The 23450-nt window shown below is 36.3% G+C and overlaps 2 protein-coding genes across 3 annotated transcripts; one reads left to right on the forward strand and one right to left on the reverse strand.

Annotated features, from left to right (window-relative positions):
* The first annotated feature begins 601 nt into the window (after positions 1–601).
* Positions 602–5073, forward strand: LOC141653812 (deoxyribodipyrimidine photo-lyase). Its single transcript, XM_074461671.1, has 9 exons — positions 602–992; positions 2262–2602; positions 3030–3270; positions 3572–3729; positions 3820–3856; positions 3976–4034; positions 4170–4251; positions 4339–4410; positions 4568–5073. Exons 1-9 carry the CDS (start codon positions 678–680, stop codon positions 4760–4762), a joined length of 1500 nt encoding a protein of 499 aa, XP_074317772.1. The 5' UTR covers positions 602–677; the 3' UTR covers positions 4763–5073.
* Positions 5074–5625: 552 nt separating this feature from the next.
* Positions 5626–22764, reverse strand: LOC141653810 (SNARE-interacting protein KEULE). 2 transcript variants are annotated; one of them, XM_074461670.1, is made up of 21 exons: positions 22419–22764; positions 19926–19984; positions 18255–18336; positions 16458–16536; positions 12802–12852; positions 12593–12689; positions 12474–12506; positions 12187–12312; positions 11922–12113; positions 11766–11849; positions 11560–11658; positions 11408–11484; positions 10230–10326; positions 9441–9566; positions 9263–9355; positions 8215–8325; positions 8058–8135; positions 6804–6991; positions 6194–6284; positions 5962–6051; positions 5626–5877 (listed from the first exon to the last, which is right to left on the reverse strand). In XM_074461670.1, exons 1-21 carry the CDS (start codon positions 22489–22491, stop codon positions 5824–5826), a joined length of 1980 nt encoding a protein of 659 aa, XP_074317771.1. In that variant the 5' UTR covers positions 22492–22764; the 3' UTR covers positions 5626–5823. The 2 variants fall into 2 exon arrangements, with proteins under 2 accessions (XP_074317771.1, XP_074317770.1); XM_074461669.1 differs by having other exon boundaries at positions 9263–9358.
* Between the last annotated feature and the right edge of the window lie 686 nt (positions 22765–23450).

Consider the following 23450-nt stretch of genomic DNA (forward strand, 5'->3'; position numbering starts at 1 on the left):
TCACTATGATCATGCTTCACATATTTTAATCAAAAATCCTAATTGTATTTGACCCATAAATCATAAAACCTAATAATAATTTACCAATTAATCATAAAATCAAATACGTATTTTAATCATAACACCACAAAATCCAACACAATCAAAGTTTCAGTATTTATCAAATACTCACTCCTAGTAGAGAAGGAGAGATATTGAATATGACTTATGATGGGGAAAAATAAATTGAAGAGTTTTATTGGGTTTTGATGTTTTAGGAGAGAAGGAAAGTGAAAGGGGAGTGGCAAAATATGAGGTACACGTATACTTGAGTATTGTAACCATGCGCAAGGTTTTTTGGTGTATATGTCGCAAGCCTCAAGTATTTTTACCTATTTATCGCTTTGAAGAGTTTATTTACCAATTTATCGTCAAACAACTAGTTTTTTTTACCAATCTGGTTGTTTGGCCGTTTGAGCCCAAGTAAATTGATCCGAATCAAGTAGTAGCAATTAAAGAATGATGACGTGTAAGACAAAGAGCCATACACGTAAAAGGCTCCAAATCCAGTGAAGCATCCCTCAAATTTCCCTCCATTTTGCTCTCCCAACTGTAATAAACACAAACATTTCACAAAACTCATTCCCTCTTATATTAATCAAAATCTCCGTCACCGTCGCAAGCAAGCAGGGCCCACCATGACGACCCAACCAAGCCCAATGACGGCAGTCCAACCGGGTCGAATCCGGATCATAAAACAAGGCATAAACCCGAACCAGAAAGGCGCGGTGGTGTACTGGATGTTCAGGGATCAAAGGGTAAAGGACAACTGGGCATTAATCCACGCCGTTGATCAGGCTAATAAGATGGATGTTCCGATTGCGGTTGCGTTTAACTTGTTTGATGGGTTTAAAGGCGCAAAAGCTAGACACTTAGGTTTCATGTTGAGAGGCTTGAAACTTCTGCATTCCACTTTGCAACATTCCCTTCATATCCCTTTTTTTCTTTTTCAGGTAACACCCTTTCCATTTATTAATCAATTGGTCTCCCTTGTGACCATTTGTGACGGATATTTTGTGAGATAAAATGGTAACAAAATGGGTTAGTGGATTCCTCCCATGCATGAATAGTGTTGCAGAGAGAGAAAAAGTGGGTACATTGTGAGGTAAAATGGTATCCGTCTTCAGCTTGTGACGGATATGTCATGTCTTCAATGAGAATTTGTGTTTATTAATAATTCTGGTACTTTTTGATGGATATGGGCCGTCACAAATGAGAATTTGTGTTTTTTATTCCTCCCCATGCCGGAACTACGGGTTAGTATGGGGCGCTTGTCCCAAAGTAATCAATTTTTTTCAATTCTTATTCTAGTTTACTCTAATGCATTACTTAGGAGTTGTTTGGTTAACCCTTCTAAAACACATGAATTACTCTAATGCATTACTTAATCGTCCATTTTCAATTTTTCGGCGCAGAACCCTAAATTCTGCTTCTGACACTGACTTGTGCTTTACTATTACTAATTTACTACTTCCTCCATTCAACTCCACTCTACCATATTTCCTTTTTCATCCATTCAACTCCACTCTACCTATTTCCTAAAAAAGAATGATAAATGACCATTTTGTCCTCCTACCTCACTACTTATTTACAATATTTGCCACTCATACCCCACTACTTTTACATAAAACTCCACCCTTTCCCACTCATACCCCACTTATTTACACCATACCTCATTACTTATTTACAATATATTCCACCCAACCCCACCCTTCTTAATATTTGTGCAAAACACAAATAGGTAGAGTGGAGTTGAATGGAGGAAGTATGTCTTAGATACCATAGTGGTACTAATATATTCTCCCTCTCCGGTCATTTGTTGTCCTTTTTCATTTTTGGGGTCTCAGTCAATTGTTGTTCTTTCTATTTTAAGAATGAACTTAATGAGCAATTTGATCATTCATACCCAATTTGTTCTATTGTCATTTAGTAATTGACCCCCTCCCCTTTCCTTGGTCTTTGTGCCAAAAACAAAGGACAACAATTGACCGGGACAAAGGGAGTATGTGTTTATTATTCTGATGGTTTCAAAACCAAAATGATTAATTTAAATAATGCTATTCTGGAATTTTTTATTCGTGTCAATGGCAGAACGAGGGGTTAGCAGGGGCGTTTATCCCTAACTAATGAAAATTGTCTATTTCAAATTAAAATGTAATGACCCTCTCATATTGGAGAATAAAAATGTAAACAAGTAAGCTTTTGTCATATCAAATTTGCAGGGAGAGGTGGTTGAGACAATTCCGGAATTTCTGATAGAATGTGGAGCTTCTCTTTTGGTAACCGACTTCTCACCGTTAAGGGAAGTTCGTAAATATAAAGAGGAGCTTTGTAGGATAGTTGGTGATTCAGTGTCGATACATGAAGTTGATGCACACAATGTGGTGCCTGTTTGGGAAGCATCAAACAAGCTCGAGTATGGAGCAAGGACTATTAGAACTAAAATAAATAAGTTACTTCCTACTTATCTGGTTGATTTCCCAACGCTGCTTCCTCCAAATAGAAGATGGCCTTCTTTGCCACCGACCATTGATTGGGACGGATTGATTGAAGATCGTGTTAAGTAAGATTTCGTTCAAATTAGTTTCAAAGTATTCCTTTCATTAAACAGCATTTAATCTGAAGAAAGATGAGATATCGGTGTTTACATCATTTTAGCATGGTGCATTGTCTATTTATCACAATCTTAACTTGGCCAAATGTACAATAATAACTAGGTTACCTCGAAAGACAAACATTTATATGAGACTATCTTATGAAACCAACCAATTAGCCCTTTTAAACTAAACAAGGAATACACAAGGAGTTGGGTGTTCTCAAATTGTGCAAGTGTTTTACACAAGAGACTTTGATTTTAATAATTGAAGTTAGGCACTGGTAGGTGCTGCCACAAAGAGCTACTCATCAGATGATCTTTAGAATGTGATTGTTTTATTAACAAATCTGTGTTTGACATGGCTATATGTTAACATTGCGACTGTTTTTGTTAGAAAGGGGGTAGAAGTGCCAGAAATTGATTGGTGTGAACCTGGTGAAACTGCCGCCCTAGAAGTCTTGAAGGGCAGTAAAGATGGGTTCTTGACAAAGAGATTAAAGACTTATGCTCTTGGGAGGAACAATCCGATGAAACCAAGAGCATTGTCTGGCCTCTCTCCATACTTGCACTTTGGCCAAATATCCGCGCAAAGATGTGCCTTTGAGGCCCGGCAAGTGCGGCAACTTTCTCCAGAGGTTTGCCCTGCTATTTGTTAGTTGAATTCGTTTCAATAAATCTTAGTTCTAGTATATTATTTTGTATTTGGTGTTCATAAGTTAGCGATGAGAGTCTCATGATATTTTTATCAAAAGAATAAATCTATCCATATGAGAATTAAATGGAATAGCTATTCGTTGAGTTGCGAAGTTGATTGGTCGGTGAAGTCTATAGTTAAATGGGTTAGTCCCATGTTATACTATTGTGAGACCGTCTTTGAAGAGACTAATTGGTTTAATTTTTAGCATACAATGTTAACTATGTAATGTCTTAATGAAGGCAGTTGATAGTTTCTTGGAGGAACTAATCGTGCGTAGAGAACTTGCTGACAACTTCTGCTATTATCAACCTCATTATGACTCACTAATGGGAGCATGGGAGTGGGCGCGCAAGACTTTGATGGATCATGCTACCGACAAAAGAGAACATTTGTACACGTTAGTTACACAACTTTGGACTAAAAATCGATGCTACTCGGTTGCTTGGTAATATGTTTTAAGCCTTAACTGACTGATAATCTTTTGTAGGAGGGAGCAGTTGGAGAAGGCACAGACTGCAGATCATGTAAGAAAAACCTTGATAGTTTAAAGAAGTCATCTCAATTTTGCGCTCATAAGATTTTGAGTCATTTCCAACTTCTAAGTGAGTTTTTTTGGGTGGCTGTTATAACTTGTAATTTTCAGCTGTGGAATGCTTCTCAAATGGAGATGGTTACTTTTGGGAAGATGCATGGTTTTATGCGGCAAGTAACTCTAATAACTGAACATTTTCTTAACTGATCAAACAAATATGCTTGATCAATTTTGATTTTACTCGTGTTGATGACATCCGGTTGATGATATCCGGATGCATTCTCTGATTATGTGTAATTATGCAGGATGTACTGGGCTAAAAAGATTCTCGAGTGGACGAGTGGACCTGAAAAAGCTCTTGAAATCGCAATTTACTTAAATGACAAGGTAGTTTAAGTGGGGTTTTACTTTTTCTTTCAATATATCGTCACTATAATTCCTACACAACTATTCATGTTTGCTCATTTAATGCAGTATGAAATCGATGGGAGGGATCCAAGTGGGTACGTTGGTTGCATGTGGTCTATCTGTGGAGTTCATGATCAGGTTTGCTTGAACCTCTTAACTCTTGCATCTTTGAATATTTGATAATGTGAGGATTGTCGCTGCCACCGCCACTATCACCACAACTAGTCCCTATTCATGTAGATATTTTTCAGCTGCCATTTTCACAGAAAGTGATTAAGCTTGAAACTTTATGCAGGGTTGGAAGGAAAGGCCAGTTTTTGGCAAAATTCGGTACATGAATTATGCTGGGTGTAAAAGAAAATTTGATGTTGATGGGTACATTACATACGTCAAGAAGTTAGTTGGTGAAACCAAGAAAAGGAAGGCCACTACTCAATTAAGTAGGAATGAGAAGGATATTCGTCAACTGCTTTGTCAGCCGAAACCATGACCGACCGACCTTCAGACGAGTTTTTGCTTCCTTTTGGTTCCAAGTTTTAGAGCGACATGGCCAATATGACCCAGCATTTTTGCGGGAGCTTTTGTAGTCGATTCTCTTCATTTTTCTGGGTCATTTCCTCTTTTAAAAGTTCTCGTATCATCGTATTGGAGTATTATCATTAAACGATAATTCTTGTGGCGATAGCATTCACTGAGTTTTGCTCAGTTTAGGAACCATTATGAATTTGCTGCTCTTATGAGGTCATAGTAAACCAGCATGTTATTGGAAGCTGTTAATCAAAGTTTTAGCCTTCTCAGTTCTATGTTGGTCCGGTATTTGATTCTTACTGATCACCTCATCGTAGAGTCAACGAGTGTAGCAACACAACCTCAGTCCTCAGATTTTCTTTTTAAGGACAGTAGTAAATGCCTTTTGTGAGATTAATCTCCTTGAGCTTGGCTCGTAGGTGATTGATTGTTGCATGAAATGTTCTGCAAGGTTGAATCATCTTTGATCACAATAGACCGCGTTTTTGTTGGATAATCTGGCATCATGTTTTCGCATAATTGTATAATGTGATTGTACTCCGTATAATTTACTATACTTGCTACTTTATTATTGTACCTTGGTTCTGAACTTGGTAAGAATTATTATCATTGTAGGCATCAGGATGGCTGACATAGTAAAAGGTGTTCTGTTCTGAAACCTCGAGGTTTCCAGTTCTACGCCTTTGAGATTCTGAGCTTTCTTGCTGTCAAAAATAAATAATGTATTCCTGTAAGATACTAGTAGTTTGCTTTTTTTTTTTTTTTCCCTTCCTGTATGTTTTTTCTGATCATTTATTTTTCAGTTTCAACTTTGTAGAAGGCACATAACAGCTTTAAATGGAATTACACCAAAATATAAAGCTTCAATAACAATGAGAGTGAGATTTGTACTTTGTATTACATATTTACACAGCTTTGCTGAGGAACTTGGTCTGATGAATTCAACAATAGCAATATTGTACATTTCACGCTCTTCGGAGAGTTCGGGAGTGGACAAGCAGTACGGGTACACCTCGCACTAATCTATATTTCCAGGTCATCCAACGAGAGCTCATTCATTGAAAGGAGCTTCAATTTCTGCACAATAGTCCATGGTTAATTTAAAATACATAACTGTTGCAGGACCACAAGGACAGTAATAAAGAAGATTAATTGGTTTACGGTGATGAATTGTGCAGGATCGTCAATACTAGTGGAGCCCAGAATGATCTCTCTGTTCAGCTTGGTCGAAAGCTTATGACAAGCTCGTAGCTGCAACAAAATTGTGAGCTTACTTAACGAAGGAATTGATACACATTGCGTTACGTTGCAACTATTATGCCTAGTGGAAAGAAAAATCAGACATGGTGTGGAATTGGTCTCAGTAGAAAGCATAGCACTGAAAGCAACGTACCTCAGATCTAGTAGCACCACCCACTATAAAAACAAAGATGCGCCTACCCATTTTCTTGAAATCACTCGAAGCATGTCTTAGAACCGAGTCGCTAAACACAACAAGGTAAACTTAGCAAGAAATAACAGTAAGTCAATACCTAACAATAAAATCATGGAATAGATCTAGACCATTTCAGGTCAGATCGAACCATTTCAGGTTTTGTTTGTACTGGATATCCTTCTATTGGGCCATTTGGATATGAATTAGTCAGTTTGGATCAGATCATTTTGTGTACAAGTTTTCGAATCGGATCATTTTCAAGTCAAAAGTTAGAGCTCCGGGTAACTAATGAGCCATTTCAAGTCACAATTTCAATCACATCCGATATTTTTCTGATTCGGCCTTTTTCGACTTAGCTCTTCATTCAGTCATTTTGGATCGGTTTGATAGAGGGTCGGGTAATTTCAGGTTTGGTCACGTTTGGATTATTTGGGTTTAATGTCGTTCTTGGGTCGTGTCAAGCAGGTTCAAATAAATCGATATTATTCGGACTTGGTCAAAAGTAACGGAAAGATCAAAGGAAATAATCAAGTATTGTAATTTGTAAACAATAGAAACATCGCCTGACCTTGAATAACCATCATCTGACTTTCGAGCTCGAGCCCAAGTTGGGGTCCGTTTAGAGTGAGCAGATGAGGAATCAGTGTACTGTATTGCAGTGGCACGTCCAGTCCCATGAAATGTTGGACTTGGGTCATTCAAACATGGGTATTCATCCTTGGGAAGTGAACCTTTAACGAGTTTTTCAACAAGGTCCTGAAAGATGAGTGTTTTAACGATGATTCCAACTATATTAGCATGGGTACATCAACTACAGCAAAGATGTGATAGCAATAATAATACATGATCACCGCGTAGCTCAAATCAGTATTCGTTTATATAAAATTTCTCAGATTATTTCCCAAAACAAGAAAACTCAAGAATGTTTCACTATTCTAGTGTTTACGAGAGAAAATATTCCCACTTTGGGGTCCTTCTAATAGTATTTGTCAATCTAATGCCCACCTCATCATAAAACTCTCAAAAAATGCATTTTAGTATTTTATTTCACTTACACCCATTTTTATTTATCTTGAATGTTTTGTGATAATTAAGTTAATTAAAATTTTAATATATCCAAACCCAACCAAATAATAAATAAGATACCCTCGACCTAATTAGTCCTAACTACTCTGTCACCATACCACCACTGCTGGCCGGAGATGCAACCATCCATGGCCAAAATAAACACCACCCAAAAGCAAAATAACTCCGATGACCCTAGTCACACCATAGCTGTGTTCCACATCAGATCTGACTCGCATTGAGAAAAGGGAATGGGTGGTGTGCATGGCGGAAGTGGGGCTGCTTGTGATGGTGGTGGAGGTGGGTCGTCGTGGGTTGGGTGCGACAGAGTGGTGGTACATAGTGGTGAGTAGACGAAGGTGATGGATGGCTGAGGTGTGGACTGTGGTGGTTGATGGGAGGAGGTTAAAGGAGAGAGTGATGGGTGAGGTGATATGATGAGGGAGTAGTTAGGACTAATAAGGACTAGGATAGTTTAATTGTCATTTGGATTGGTTAGAATATTTAAATTAGGGATGTTAAAATTTGTATTAACATAATTATCTCACAAAACATGAAATAAACAAAAAATGTGTGTAAGTGAAATAAAGGACTACAGTGCAATTTTTAAGAATTTTATGATGATGTGGACACTAATTGACAAGTACATTCAGAAGGATCCCAAAGTGAGAATAATTTCTGTCTTAGACACTAGAATAGTAGAACATTCAAAATTCACTTCCGCGATACTACATACTCCATATAAGGTATTACATACCTCAATCAATGGGTAGAAACGTGACAATTGCCATGCTGTTTCTTCCCCTGTTCGTTCCATTCTGACTGCATGTTTTTTCTAGACGGATAACAATAAACATCAAGGGGATGCAGGTTTATAGCAAAACGAAAAGAGCATTTCAATAAGGACATCACACCTTGTTATCAAACTTCAATATTGCCATAGAACTTTTTTTTGGTTCAGGTGGGGTGCCAAGGAAACTCATGTTATTAACTGCATTCATGTCATCCGGTGATAAATTTGCAAGCTGAAAGAATCAAAACACTGCGGGAGTTATAACAAGCAGCGGAAATTCAGATCTGAAACAAGTAGGGACTGCGACTAAAAGGCTTTGCAAACTATGTTACTCAGACTCATTTAGAAGTATCCGACACTGGTGAGTGTCCAAGTGTCATACTAGTGTCCAATGTCGAGTGTCGAACACGGATACGCGAGGAAATTAGAAGAGTCGGAGTAACATAGTTTGCAAATATGTTCCTTGTTAGCCTCTAAATAGTCTATCTGCTAGTTATTCAGTAAAACTCTAGAATATAGTAACTAAATGCGAAGAAAAAGGTAATAATGAACATAGAAAATACACCAAAACATACAGAAATAATTTGAATTATCCTATATTTGCTTGGAACCAACAATAATCAATCACTGATGGTAGTGAATCGCTGTAACGAACAATGATTCACTTGCACATTTAATGCCGTGGGTTAATTTGCTTTTATATCCATCATATAAGCCATATTGGTCTAGTGTTGGCTCCATTAGCATTGGATAAGTCAAATATCAACTATTTTGGAAACCCTTAATAGTATTGGTGCGGTGAGCTGAGAATCCTTTATGTGACCACCTATACGTTGCATAACATCTGACATTTTAATACCGTTTCTGGCCAAAACTCCAAAGTCTAAAACAACTAATATCATCATATAAAGCATATTGGTCTAGCATTGACACCATCACCATTAACCTTGTATAAGTCAAATACTAGTATCAGTTATCTCTAGAAACCATTCACATAATTAGACAATACCGACGCGGCTAGCCAAAAATCCTTTACATGACAGCTGGCGCATAGCAACCAATATGTTATACGAAACGAGAGAAGCGGGGGCTTATCTTTGCGGACACCAAAAAAAAAAAAGGATCACACAAATAACAACTGAGATCAAGCACAAAAGTAAATCCATCACCTTCATTAATGTTGAGCCTTTAGACTCAAATTTCTCAGGATAAACGGCAGCATATACCATCAACAAGCGCAACTTATTTTCACGGCTAACATCCTGCTGAAGAGATTTAACAATGTAAGTTACCATGTATTTGACATGATGTTGAAGCACCATAAAAAGCTTCGTAAGAAAATTATACCTCATGCATCCTTAAAAAGTTGTCAAGTTCCTTAGTTCCTGCATCACCAAATACAAGTTCTTGTTCCAGTTGACCGATTTCCTTAAGGCGTTGCTCCCTTATAATTCCGTTTATTTTACCAGCAATCTGTCGCACCAAATTCAAGCGACAGGAAACATTTACTAGATAAAAATGAACACTAGAAACACAGAGGTATAGCCTATCCCAAAACAAATAAATGTTGCTGCAAATTTTAAATTATCCCAAAAAAGTCTGAATCTGAAATAAATATATATTTACTTGAAATAGCTAATTGGAATACGTCAATAGTCTGATATTTGTTTTTGTTTCAAATATACAAGGTCTTTTTAAAATATGCTTCTAACTTGCTAAGTTAAAATGATCCAGTCAAAAAAAATTGTAAAAAGAGTGCACAAGAAAAACGGTAAATCTATGTGGTGTACAGCATGACAAGTTTTTGTATAGTTCCAGTTCTAATATTCTAAGGAAAATAAGATATATAATCTTCTCTCAGCTCCAGCTCTCAATTGAATCTTTACCAATCAACAAATTTTTGTACCCAACTGTACCTTGAATCTCAAAAAATTACAGCTTACAGGAATAAAACAAAATCATGATGTGTTTTGGATTGAGTGGAGCCTGGAGGATTCTCAAAGGATGAACTAACTGCATCGATGGGACTCGATACTTAAACGCATCATAAAGGCTGTTCAAGTATGCAAATTTGTAGAATATTCTCTGATCCTGAACAAGTGATAAGACTTGGAGCTTCCACAACAGCAAACTTACCTCAACATGCAGAGAAAGCTTCTCAATTTGTTCGCTGTATTGCGGCAAGGCTTGGACCATCCTTTGCAACTCACGTGTTGAAAGCTCACCGCTTTCCCTGGTCAACAGTTGTGGTTAAATTCAGAAACATGCAATGGTGATTACAACCAAGCCAGTAAGCCACCAGTTGATACAGACAGCACAAAACTGCCCAGGCTCTGGTACTCCGTAGTATACTCTACTGTTGCTCGCAGGACTTCCATATAAATATAAACAAGCATAGCAAGGCTTTGTTCTTGATGAAACTAACCATGAACGTATCCCTGTCGCATTGCATTCACATGCCAAAATGCTGTTTACACTTTCAATCCCATGTCAATCAAATTTTCATGGATACACTACACTCAAATTCATTCTCCCTTAGCTTCACCAAAACACATAGTGCACTTCTAGCAAGATCTGATTTCAAACCAACTAATAAAATATTATTGATTTGTCTTCGTATAACGAACCCATAATTGTTAAATTTGTAAGTTAATACGATAGTATCATAAACTAAGATATAACTTTTAATTTGACAATGCTGTCCCCAAGCTCTACAGGATAGTGACCAATAACAATATAAGCATCGTACTATTACTGTGTTGAAAAAAGGTCAGATAAGTCAAACATCAAAACAAGCTGACTCTTACAAATTAAGTAGAAAATGCATAGGAAATCGAAGAGAGGCAATTGCCAATTAATTTAAACTTTAAAGCAAGATACTTTTTGCAGGGGGTTAAATTATATGCAGAGACTTCTACAGCCTAGAAAAGAAATTGAAAAGGTGTTCTTTTCCAGAAAATAACAATTGGTCAGCTATCACAATCAGATATGGAACAGATGAACAAAAAACGAGCATCTTCCAAATGTTTTTTAATTTTGTATCTTAGTCAGCACAATCATATGTAAGCATGATTAAAGTTAGTCAAACAAGTCTTCAACTCTTCTTTAACTTCTTTTTCAATGTAATGGCAGTTGATCATTCCGTTCAGCTCAAGGATCATAGGGAACAAAACCTTTTTTGAGGCAGTAGGGTATGATGATGATGATGATGACGATGACGATTATGAGACCATGACACATACTGAGGGTGACATTACAAAATTAAAACACTTGATAAGCAACCACAACAAAGAAACTTTTAACAATTTACAAACCTTGAACTATTATGGATCTGAGCTGCTTTATTCTTTGATATAAAATTGGTCATCTTCTCATGCAAACGTTCACTAGCCTATCAAGACAAATTGTCATCAGAAGCCATTGACATACATCCCTAAAAGCGGAATAAGAGAAAAACAGGACTTACATCAGCAATATGCAAATGACGAAGTTCAACCCAGACAGGATCATGTTCCTCCAGTAGAACCTCCTTTTTCTCAGGAGGTCCTCCCGTCTTACTAGGAACCTAAGTGGATTACCAATAGACAGATGTATAAATATGTACTTGAGCAGAACAAATCTCCGTAAAATAAGTAAAATGAAGGATCACTAGCGCAACAGATTAACTTATACCTCATGCACATATTTATTTCCTTCCAAGTTTAGCAAATCATAGCACATGGCACCATAAGTCCAATCATGTATGACAGGAGCAATCTGAAAAGTTTGGAACCTTCAGCAACAGATAAAACAATACTAGTTATATTACTAAGCAGATGATATTTATACCTGATCAATTGATCGGTCTACAATAAGTAGATCACAAGTCTCTGTCTGTGGGAAGTTCTTGATAGTAGTCTTGTATTTTGTCACATAGTTCCAAATTAAAGAAGCCAGCTTCGTAGGAACTAGATCACGATAGGTTGTCATTGTATTGGGATTAAGAGACTGGGCAGTTCGACAACGAACAAAAGGGAACTCCTAAAAGAGATGAAGGATAAGCTCAACAAACAATAAAATGTATTCTTAAGCCAATAGCAGGATGTATACGTACTCTCATGGACGCTAAAACTGTTGCTATTCGAGAAGCCATTAAATTTAAACATGCATCAGCTTTACGAGAGTTCTCATCTTCTCCAAAGAGCTCCTCCATAGCCCTCTCATTATCAGTCACAAAGCCCTGGTCACATTCAAACAGACGGATCTTAAAGACAACAGAAAACCCCAAAATACATCCACTCTACGATGACAGAGGATATCAAAAGAATTTTATTTCCTTGGATAGCATTAATTCAGTAACAGTATAGCATATAAATAAAATATGGAATCGGCATAAAGCACCTGTCTGTCGAGGGCAAAATACTCTAAATTCATCTGCATGTGAATAATAAAAACCATTCATGGTTCATGAATATGATAGTCAAATATTCGATCAATTCCCACAAAAAGAAAGACCAAACCTCAACCAATATCCGTACTCGCCCCTTTAGGGTCAAATCACTTTTGATATCACTGAGAAGATCTTTAGAAAGAGCAGAACTGAAAAAAACAAACGCACTGCAAGGAAAAGCCAATCAAATTAATGGAAAACACAACTCATACATTCATGATTAAAATAATAACAAAAGAAGAGAAGATAAATGTGAACAAGTTTAGGAAACCAACTTACTTCTTGTATAAAGCCTTTTTTCCAGCCATATCAGACAAAAACATGATAACACTGCAAGTAGAGTGGCAAACGAGTCAATCAGATGAGGTTTGGTTCGGGTTCTTTCAACCTTTATTTTCGATTTCAGTTCGGTTCAATTCATGTTGGATTCAGTTTTCACTTTTAATCGGTTGTAGGTATTTCGAGTCAGTGCAGGTTCGAGTCGGGTCAATATCGTAAAAATAAGGTTCGAGTCGGGTCAAAATTAGAGCAGATGAGGTTCGAGTCAGGTCACATTCGTATTGAATGTCAGTGGATTAGGTCTTTATTCAAAATATCGGATATAATACAAATAATTTTGTAAATAAGTAATATATAATGGTTTTTTAACTAACATATAATATTAATTCAGAGACGCCAAATGGGTGACACTCATGTACAAAAAGAGACACACCCTAAATGTATCGCCCACGTAGAATCCGATTATTTCGGATTTCAATGTTGGGCTTAAGCCATCAATATACGGGTTGAAATCTGTTCAGATATATTTCGGTTCGGATTAAAACAATTCAGGTTGAAACAGTTCAAGTTCATTCGATCTTGGGTCTATTTCAGATATTACAAATTCAGTTCGATTTCGAATCAATTCAGGTTTTCGGGATGAAATTCAGTTATACCTTTTGGATGTACGGTCATGTGTCGATTCAGTTAATTTCGAACAATTTTTCGGATTCGGTTTACTTTTGCTAGGTCTAACTGCAAGACCCAACAAAACCTCATAGTTGAAGAGAGATAAATTGTGTAGAGTTACCACTAATCTATGTTAAAATTGGGGTTTTCTATGGGATACCTTTGTGTTTTTTCAAGTTCTTCGTGGCACCCCACTTTTTTCCAAAAATCTATAGAGTACCTTGTATTGTTTGAAATTCTACATGGTGCCCTTCGATAACAATTCTGTTAACTTTTCCATAAATTGCTTCTTTTTCCGTCAACTCCTTATATTAAAACGTAATTAACATCATCTTCATCAATTAAACATAGTCACTAATCCAATTAACACCCCTCTAACTCTAACCCACCATCTTCATCACCACCTCAACATCGACATCTCATCGTTCTCTCCACCTCATATGCACCTCTCTTTCTTTAATCTCTCCTTAAAGTCAAACAATTATAAAAAGAATACCTGATTTGGTTGAGGAAGGAATAACCAATAACGTGGGGGTGGTTTGTTCTTGTTGCTGAGTGGTGTTAATGGTGGAAATGGTGAGGGTTAGTAGAAAGGGAAGGATTGGCTAGAGTGATTGAGGAAGAAGATGACATTAAGCACTAAATAGGAGTATAGGAGTCATTTATCTGCCCAATTTACAGAACTAACCGATAACTTAACGGTTTGCATAACTCAGATCAGGATTGTATTTGACCGTGGAGTTTAGGGGTACTACGTGGAATTAGAGAAAATGAGGTGTACCACGTAAAATTTGAAAAACCTGGAGGGTATCCTGAAAACCCTAAAAAATATTTAATGTTGCAGATACAGGTTAACGGGTTCCTAAAACCATCATGGCAGCAAATAAATTAGAAACGTTTGCAATAAAAAAATAGCAAAATGCAGTAGAAAGTCAGATTGATATCCAAGATAAAGGTAGATAACCAATTCCAAAGTGCAATAAAGTAGATAACCAAATTTTAATAAAAAAACGATTAAAATAAATAAAGAAAGAAAAATAGGATTTCCAAAAAAAAAAAGAACAGAGACTAAACCTAAGTAGGTAGATAACCAATTCCAAAGTAATAATTAACAAAAAAACATTTCTCGCATACCCATAATTCTAAAAGGCGCCAACTGACTCAACTAGATATTTCAAATCGTATAAAACGCAGTCAACAATAACTAATATTAGAACACTTAAAAATCCACTTAAAAAAATAATAGCCCAAATGGTTATCTGCACAAGGTGCGGTGGAAAAGCGTTAGAAGACACCTACTCTACCCCTAGATGTGTGCGACGATGCAAAACACAAACCAGTAGCCTATTTGGCCGATTTATGATATAACTAGGTCTCATTGCGATATCTAGCAGCTTCTTCAAGGACAGATACAGACCGGGTGACACGGTAAGTATTGACCAATATTTGAACCATGGAGTAGATTGGGAAAATGATAATAATAGACAAAATAGTTATTGTAGATTCATTTAGTCATTTACATGACACAAAACCGATAATAGACGGAGAAAAAAAAAACTATAAAAGCTTTCTTTTAACAAACTGCAACTGTATTCGCGGTCTGTGACAAAGTCCGCGGCAATTGCATCAAATATGATTGATTCTAAGATACCAATCCGAGCACAAATGTGACAATACCGTAATTGGAAAGCCTGATGTACTCTAATTATGATTCTCCATTAAAGGACTGAATTGTTCTAAGTTAATAACGTAAACTAAAAGATACTAGTTTCACTTCTCAACTAACTAAAATTATAACATTTTAGCAAACATATTCGGACTGATGGTTAAAATAGTTAGGAAAATTGCCCACAATAATCTCAAGTTTTCACTATCTACCCTTTAAATCCAAGTTTCAATCTTCCCAAAATAATATCAAGTGATCAACATTATTCAAGTTTACACCCATCTCTTACGCCGTTAATTTTCCGTTGAAGAACTGTTTTTTTTAAGTAACTACAACAAAAATCTGGGGAAAAAAATCAACATACGAAATATTTTATAAATTCTTTTAAAAATAAAGAAAACAAATTTCTTTAAAATTCTAAAGAAAAAAATGATAAATAATCTTTCGTTTTCTGAAATTGGATTTTGAAAAAATAGTTTTAGATTTTAATCTAATTATAAAATTTGTAATATTTGACCAAAACCAATTAACTTCCATTTTCCAGATTTTTGTTCAATTTATTTGACAAAAGTAACGGCGTCAAAAGTGGGTGCATTGGCACAAAACTGGAACAACGTTGGCAACTTGGGGGATTGTTTTGGGAAGATTTTGATTCGGTATCATTTATGGCGGACCAGCCAAACTTCAGATTATTAAGGGTAGCTTTTTTTGAAATATTTATAGTAGGTTTAGTACTACAGAGAGATGGACAGAGGGCTGAAAATATGAAAGAGTAAGCAAACAGATTTTATGGAGTAGCTACTGCAAAGATGACTTAATTAATATCATTGAAGAGAACTTCGTGATAAACCCTTACGCCGACACGGCAGGTTAAGGCCGTGTCGCGTGTCTGACACGACACAGTGGTTGACATGACATGTGACACATGTCTGACACGGCTAGGGTGGATACGATACTGACACAACTTTGACACCATGAAATCATTGACGTAGAAACACGCAGGATATGACTTTGATATTGATATATAAGAGAGTATCAATGATGCATGTGGTTGTAATTATTGCCCTTTAAATTTTAATTCAATTGCAATTAATTTGTGTATTACTTTCATAAAAACAAAAATTTGGTCAAGACACTCCATTGACCGTGCTGTGTCGTGTCCGCTTTGTTGTTTAAGACACTCCGTTGACAGTGGACTCTCCGTTGACAGTGTCCACATATCCTAAAATTTCAGGAATTACGTGTCCAACATCAACACGTGTCCGCGTAGTGTAAAAACTGAAAACAAAACATATGAATTCTATTTACAACAAAGCATTACTTCTCTTTGGTTGGCTGGATAAAGTAGACGGCATCCATCGTAGGCAATGGTTGTCTTCTCTTATAAATGTCCTCTACCACTGTTTTGACCAACAAGATCAAAAAAATTAGTTCAGAGAAGATGGAAATGCTGTAATAGAAAATAACGTGCAGCATCACAAAGAAGCAGTAGTCTTTCAATGGACAAATAGGTGTAGTACTAGAACATAGACACAGCAATCAGTATGTAAAATAAGATCCAATTCTTCAGCTCCTTTGAGTCTAGAGGGACATACGTTCTTGGAGCTCTCAGACCCAAGGAAATACCAGGGATGGCTTTTATAGAAGATCACTTTAGTAAGAGTAAACATGAACAGCTTTACACTTCTACAGTTTCAAGGAAAGGTATCTACTATTCTACTCCCTCCTCATTGATTTCTTCCATTTTTTCCTTTTCGGTTAATTTCTTTGATTTCTTCCACTTTCTCTTTTTGATCTTTTAATTCTCTCATGCATATTGACCACATTCTTTTCATCTCTACTTTTATATCGTTTATTATATTTCTCAAGTAATGTGCCAAGAAATCAAAGAGAAGGAGGGAGTGCTTTTGAGTTCTCCTTCAAAAATCAATATAGATGACATCCAAACACAAAGGATTCATCAAACCTACAACTCTCCATCAGATAATTACAATGAAAGCACCAAGTGTTTTATACCTAAAGATATGGAAATACAAATACCAGTATACTCCCTCCTTCCCGTTCAATGCTATACATTTGCTCTTGCACAAAGTTTAGGATTTTAGAGTAAAGTAAGTGGGGGCTGAAGTCTCTTCTAAGCATCAACATTACTGTAAACACTTACACTTGTCCCACCAAACAGTCGACACGCTTATTCAAATTAATTAGGGTATTTGGGTCCTTTATCAAGACAAATACCTAAATACAGAAATGTACAGAATTGAATGAAATATCCAATTAAGGAAAAAGTATAGAATTGAATGGAAAGGTGGGAATATAATTTAAACCATCATTGGTGAGTCACCCATTAGAAGTGGAAGCATTGCTAAATAGTAAATACACGACTCACCTAAGGCCTACGCAGCTTTGGCCTTCATATATAATAAAAAAATGTAATAAGTTAAAGTTAAATCTTACCTTCTTATTCTAGAAATAAATGTATGTCAACCGATTAATTATGTTATACTCTTATCTATTTTGTAAATCCTAACGTCACAGAGAATCAAGTTATATCTTCCCTTGACATTACTGTTAACTTTCCACAGAAAGATGTTTTCATGAAAACCCATTTTTTATCATTCTTGTGAACCATGGACACCATCAAATGAGATGATAACAGCAGAATCTGACAAATTCCTTTCACTTTTTAACTAGAGAGGATGACCACAAATTCCAGCCAATTGAAAATTCTCAAGCAAAAGTAAGAATCATTTCAACGAAGCAAACAAACATAGGTATATGCGGTTTCAGAGGGACTGTTTGATTGTATAAAAGTGAGTGAGGAAGAGATCTTGACAGCATCCTAGCTTAATTTCTCATGTAACCTCCTCTTGTAATAGCTATTTTTGAACGGAATAAAAAAAATTCTTCCAAAAAAATCACATTGAGAGCATGTGGGAACAAGAAGGTAACAAGACATTGGCATTAGAGCTTCATATAGAACCTTTTTAACATATCCACATTCTACAGTAATGTAAACCAGCAAGATTCAATGCAGCAAGGTAAACACGTTAAGATATATATCACTAATAATGGGAACATCCAAACTTCAAGAACGAGAGTTAAATTTATTTCTCACATGATACTCCTGCATCAGTGATGTCTGCCATCTTGCATGCATGTGACATTATCTTAACTGTAAATCTGTCCATGATGAGAACCTAAAGTTAAAAGTTAAAAAAGTCAGACAAATACAAATTAACATGACATAAAACATTGATCGTAATTCATCCAAAAAACAGGAGATGACCTTACAAAAAGATGTTGATTGAGTAGTACACGCTTATATAGTGAAATAGACAACCCAAAAAATCTTGATTTTACATTATGTTGTTTATGGTCCCGATTATAATACAGAAAGAGAAAAGTGAAATATCAAAAGCAATCTAGAAAGGTACATTTCCAAAAAAAAAAAAATCACCTATATATTACGTAGTTTGGACAAGAAATGGCAATAAAAAAAACTCGAGTACAAAACCACCTCATATATGGAGTACTACTTTTGTCGGAAGCTATCACCAATCACCATAAATGACCCAAACTATCTTTTTGCTAGAATAAGAACAAAACATTACCCCTCCCCCCTAAAGCAAGGTAAAGGGGGCTACATGTTTCAATACCCTAGGTTTATGAGGACCTTGGATAAGGTTTTAGGAGCTCAAACTAGTGCTTAGAGAATTTGATAGTACTAATCATACCAACATAGTGCATTTTCTTTTCAGATTATCCATGTGCAAAGAACTCCACGTTTAAGTGTGCTTGCCGGAAGTACTCAAGATGGGTGACTCTTGGAAGATTTCATGATGTTCATGAGTGAGGACAAAATACGCCGAAAAGGACTCGTGTTGGTTTGAAACTTAAACATAGTTTATAAGGTCTACCATGAGTATCCACTTACAGCCTTCGGTGGTTGGGGTGTTCCAGATATACACAATCTTACCTATCGTGTCTTGATAACACAAATTGGATGTATAGGAGTATAGGACGGAAAAAAGAAACATGTCGTTAACAAAAGAAGCATTTATAGTGAATAATTTTGTTTTCTTCCATCATAACTTATAGTCAAAACCAGAGAAGGTCTTTGACTTCATTGGAAACAACCTTTATAGCAATTTTCATGCAATTCAGACTAAATAAAATGAAAAAGTGCTTCACTACGCACCAAATGGCATGGTTTTAAATCTCGGCCGAGACGTATCGTATCGCCCGAGATGTATCGGTATCGGAGGCCGCCGATACGAGATATCCCGAGATGTATCGGGCAAATTGAAAAGAAGAAAGTATCGGCCCGAGACGACCGATTTATAACGTGTATCGGCCAACTCGGCCCGCGATGAACCCGATATGAACGAGTTATAACTTGTAGCAGCCAAGTTTTTTAATGAAAAGCTCTTAGAAATTGTATAGCATTGGTCAAATTAATTATCCTAAGTAGAATTAATCTTAACTTTATATGAAATAGTCAATAGATGATGAAATATCTACAAAAGCTTGTAAAATAAATATCACCGCGATAATAGCGATTCGGAGTGCGACGGCCGAGTCGGGACGATTCGCGACTCCGTTCGCGATCGCGATCGCGACCGATACCGCTATTTATTTGGCAAATGGTCACGACTTCCTTTAAGGTACTCCGTACAAACTTTCCTTTAAGAAAGACCTATAATCTGTTCTATTCCTATCATAGTCAAGACTTCCTGCAAACTGCAAAATGACACATATGCGCACCAAACATAAATATAATAAATACCTTCCACGTCGAACGAGAGTCCCCCTGCCTCGCACATCCAAGCATCTCTTGGAGCAACCCTATATTTAAGTAGAAACCAGACAGTGGATAGAAATCATCATTACAATGAAGGTGCACATGCAACAAAGTTACAAAACAATGAATTTGACATGGATAAGATCCCCTAATGACTTGGAAAGTGAACTGTTCATTGGTCACCTTTTCATTACGGAGAATTATATAGTAAAAACTTGTTTAGCCTAGTTTTTTTTTTTTAATGGTTTTTGGTTTACAAAATAATTTTCTTTAAAAAACAGTTATTCTAAGAAATTGGTGAGAGTTTGGTCAAATTATACAACACTTCTGAAAGTTTAACAAGTGTTTGAGCTTAATTGTTTTAATCAAATTTTATTTTATTTTAATTACTTCTTTGTTTTGATTTTTTCACCTTCAATTTCCGAAATTAAATCGTGTACTATGTATTGAATAATTTCTCCATCTTTAAGATATGTTGTTCTCATTCTAAACGTAAACCTACTATGATTCTCTTAAAAACAAATACCATTACAAATACTAAACAAGGACTTAATTAGATTTTAAAAGCATGGAGTAGACCTATGAACCGTCTAAAGCTTGAGACGGGAGGAAATACAAGTCTAGTCAATACATGTTACATATTTCGGCCAAATACGCGCTGCCTCAAAAAGGTTAAGTCAAAAATTCATTGTTGCGCCTTTTTCTCTTCACTAGTCCCTCGAATCAATAATGTTCCTCCCATATTGTTTTTTCCTTTGACATATCTGTTTGTTTCATCTATTTGCAGCATGGTCTAAAATCTCGGCCAAGACGAGATGTATCGATGTTGCAAGCAGCTCAAACGAGATATCCCGACTCCCGAGATGTATCGGGTAACTACTATGATTTTCTTATAAACAAATACCATTACAAATACTAAACAATGATATAATTAGACTTTAAAAGCATGGAGTTGACCTATAAACGTCTAAAGATGGAGCAGGGAGGAAGTACAAGTCTAGTGAATACATGTGACATATTTCGGCCAAATACGTGCTGCCTCAGAAAAGGTTAAGTCAAAAATTCATTGTTGCGTCTTTTCTCTTTACTAGTCCCTCCAATCAACAATGTTCCTCCCATATTGTTTTTTTTTTTTGGACATATGTGTTTGTTTCTTCTATTTGCAGCATGGTTTAAAATCTTGGCCAAGACGAGATGTATCAATATTGAAGGCAAGATCATACGAGATATCCCGAGATGTATCGGGTAAATTAAAAATAGGAAAATTATCATTCAAGACAATCGATTTATAACTTGTATCGACCAACTCGGCCCGATATGACTGGCGCTGAAACCAAAATGAACGAGTTATAGCTTGCACCGACCAAATTTTGTAATGAAAAGTTCTTAAAAATTTTATAGCATTGGTCAAATTAATTATTCTAAATAGAATTAATCTTAAATTTATATGTAACAGTCAATGATGTAGCAAAAGCTTGTAAAAAAATATCGTTGCGATAACCGCAGCTCGGAGATCGACAACTAAGTTGATGACGATTCCGCGACACCGTTACCGCGATCGCGACCGAAATCGAGATTTTAATCTATGATATGGAGTCTTTCATAAAATGGCAAACTTTCTAATAAAAATGACTTTATAATCCTAATTCCCTACACAAATTTATCCAAATACCTACACACATACAAAACATCTCACATATGGGTAGTTAATTTCTTGTTCTAATTTCTAGTTTTATCCTGACAAACCATACTTACGTTAACCTAACACAAGTAACCCAAGATGCCTAATAACCTCCCTCCTTCCCCACCTCCCCTCTGAGTCTCATTAACCGCCCTCCTCGCTCCCTCCATTCACCACCATATGATCAACTTCCCATGACCGATTACCCCTTGACCGCCTGCTTGTTCTCCCTCTTAACACAGCCCATCACATCCGGCATTCCCAAAAGACGAACGAAGCTCCTTTGCTGGCAACCTCTCTTCCCACCACAACAAGCTTTTGTGGCCAGAAAAGGTCCTTCCATCCTCTGTATCACCCTCGTTTAACCAACTTCCCTCCAAACATGACATTAAAATCTAGATCTACAAGGATACAGAAAGATATACAACATCGTCGGAAGCGACTGACAGTATGATGGTTTTGCCAAATTCTAAATTAGGATTGTATATCACCGGATGAGCATACTTAAAATCTGTTATTCTACTTTCACCCATTTCTTCCCCAAAAGCTTAGGCTACTGAAAAAAAGGGGGACAGACTGGAAGCAACTGAATCATAAGCGATACCCTCATACTATATGTCTAACATACCCTTCTTAGAAATACCATGAATGTTCCAAACTACTAAATTAAGGACAAATAACATGAATGTTCCAAATAAGTAAATAAATAAAGAAATAGTTACGAAGTATACTAGGCTAAGCTCACAGCATTATTATTATTATTAGCTAGTAAAGAAGATTGAAGAAGAAAGACATACGATCACGAGTGATATGGCGGAAATACTTGTAATCGACGGAGTGAGAGGATGAGTCGGAATCTGAGAAAGACATGATTCGGGATCAATTTAGGGTTTGCGATTTCCAATCGAAGAGGGCAGACTCAATATTCCGGTAATCAAATGAAGAGACCCAGCGAGAGATTTGTAGTAAGACGACGTTGATGACTTGATACTATTTCTTCCGCCTACTTTTCAAACGCGGAGGAAAGGCTCTTTCTTCCATTTTTACACACAAATTCGCCATCCTCCTCTTCATTCTTATTTGTGTTTTATTAAAGGATTTTTCTCATTAGTACCCCTCAAGTATTCGATTTTTTTTATTTGTACCCTCGGTATTTTGAAATTGACATTTATACCGCTCCGGTCATTAATCTCGAACATAACCATTAATGATAAATTCGTCAATTTACTCCGTTAATAACGACATTTTATGTTGCTTTTTTTTGTTTAATGTCAAGTTCGTAAAAAACAACTCTTTTTAGCTCACTTTTAAATTTCATGGTAACTCATTAGCAAAACTAAATGCAAATTGACGTAATCACGGAAACAAAAAACAAAGTAAAAAATAACAGTCCAGAAAATAACGGTCCACATTACAAATACATAGTCCTTTCCGATTTTCTGTGACTTTCCCGTTAAATTTTACCTTCACTTAATTGCGATATTTCCCTTACCAATTTTTTGAAGGTGATGAGAACGTCTTTGGGGCTCAGGAACGCTACATACCATCCTCTCATCCTCGCAAGTGAAAATATCAAAACGTTAAGTGAGATAACAAATCTAACCAAAGGAGGGGCATATGTCATAATGGCAAAGTTTCTTGAGTTAGATACAACTGGTAGTAGTTGGTTTTACTACTCATGCAAAGCAGTGGCGGACCTAGAGCTTTAAGAATGGGAGTGCACAACTGAAAAAAAAAAATCGAATAATATAACAAATGATTCAATATTAAAGAACACGTCCAAAAAAATGTACAAATACTAAAAGAAATTTCATATACTAACCCGACGA

Source organism: Silene latifolia, chromosome 4 (genome assembly GCF_048544455.1).
Source record: "Silene latifolia isolate original U9 population chromosome 4, ASM4854445v1, whole genome shotgun sequence".
NCBI classification, from domain to species: domain Eukaryota; kingdom Viridiplantae; phylum Streptophyta; class Magnoliopsida; order Caryophyllales; family Caryophyllaceae; genus Silene; species Silene latifolia.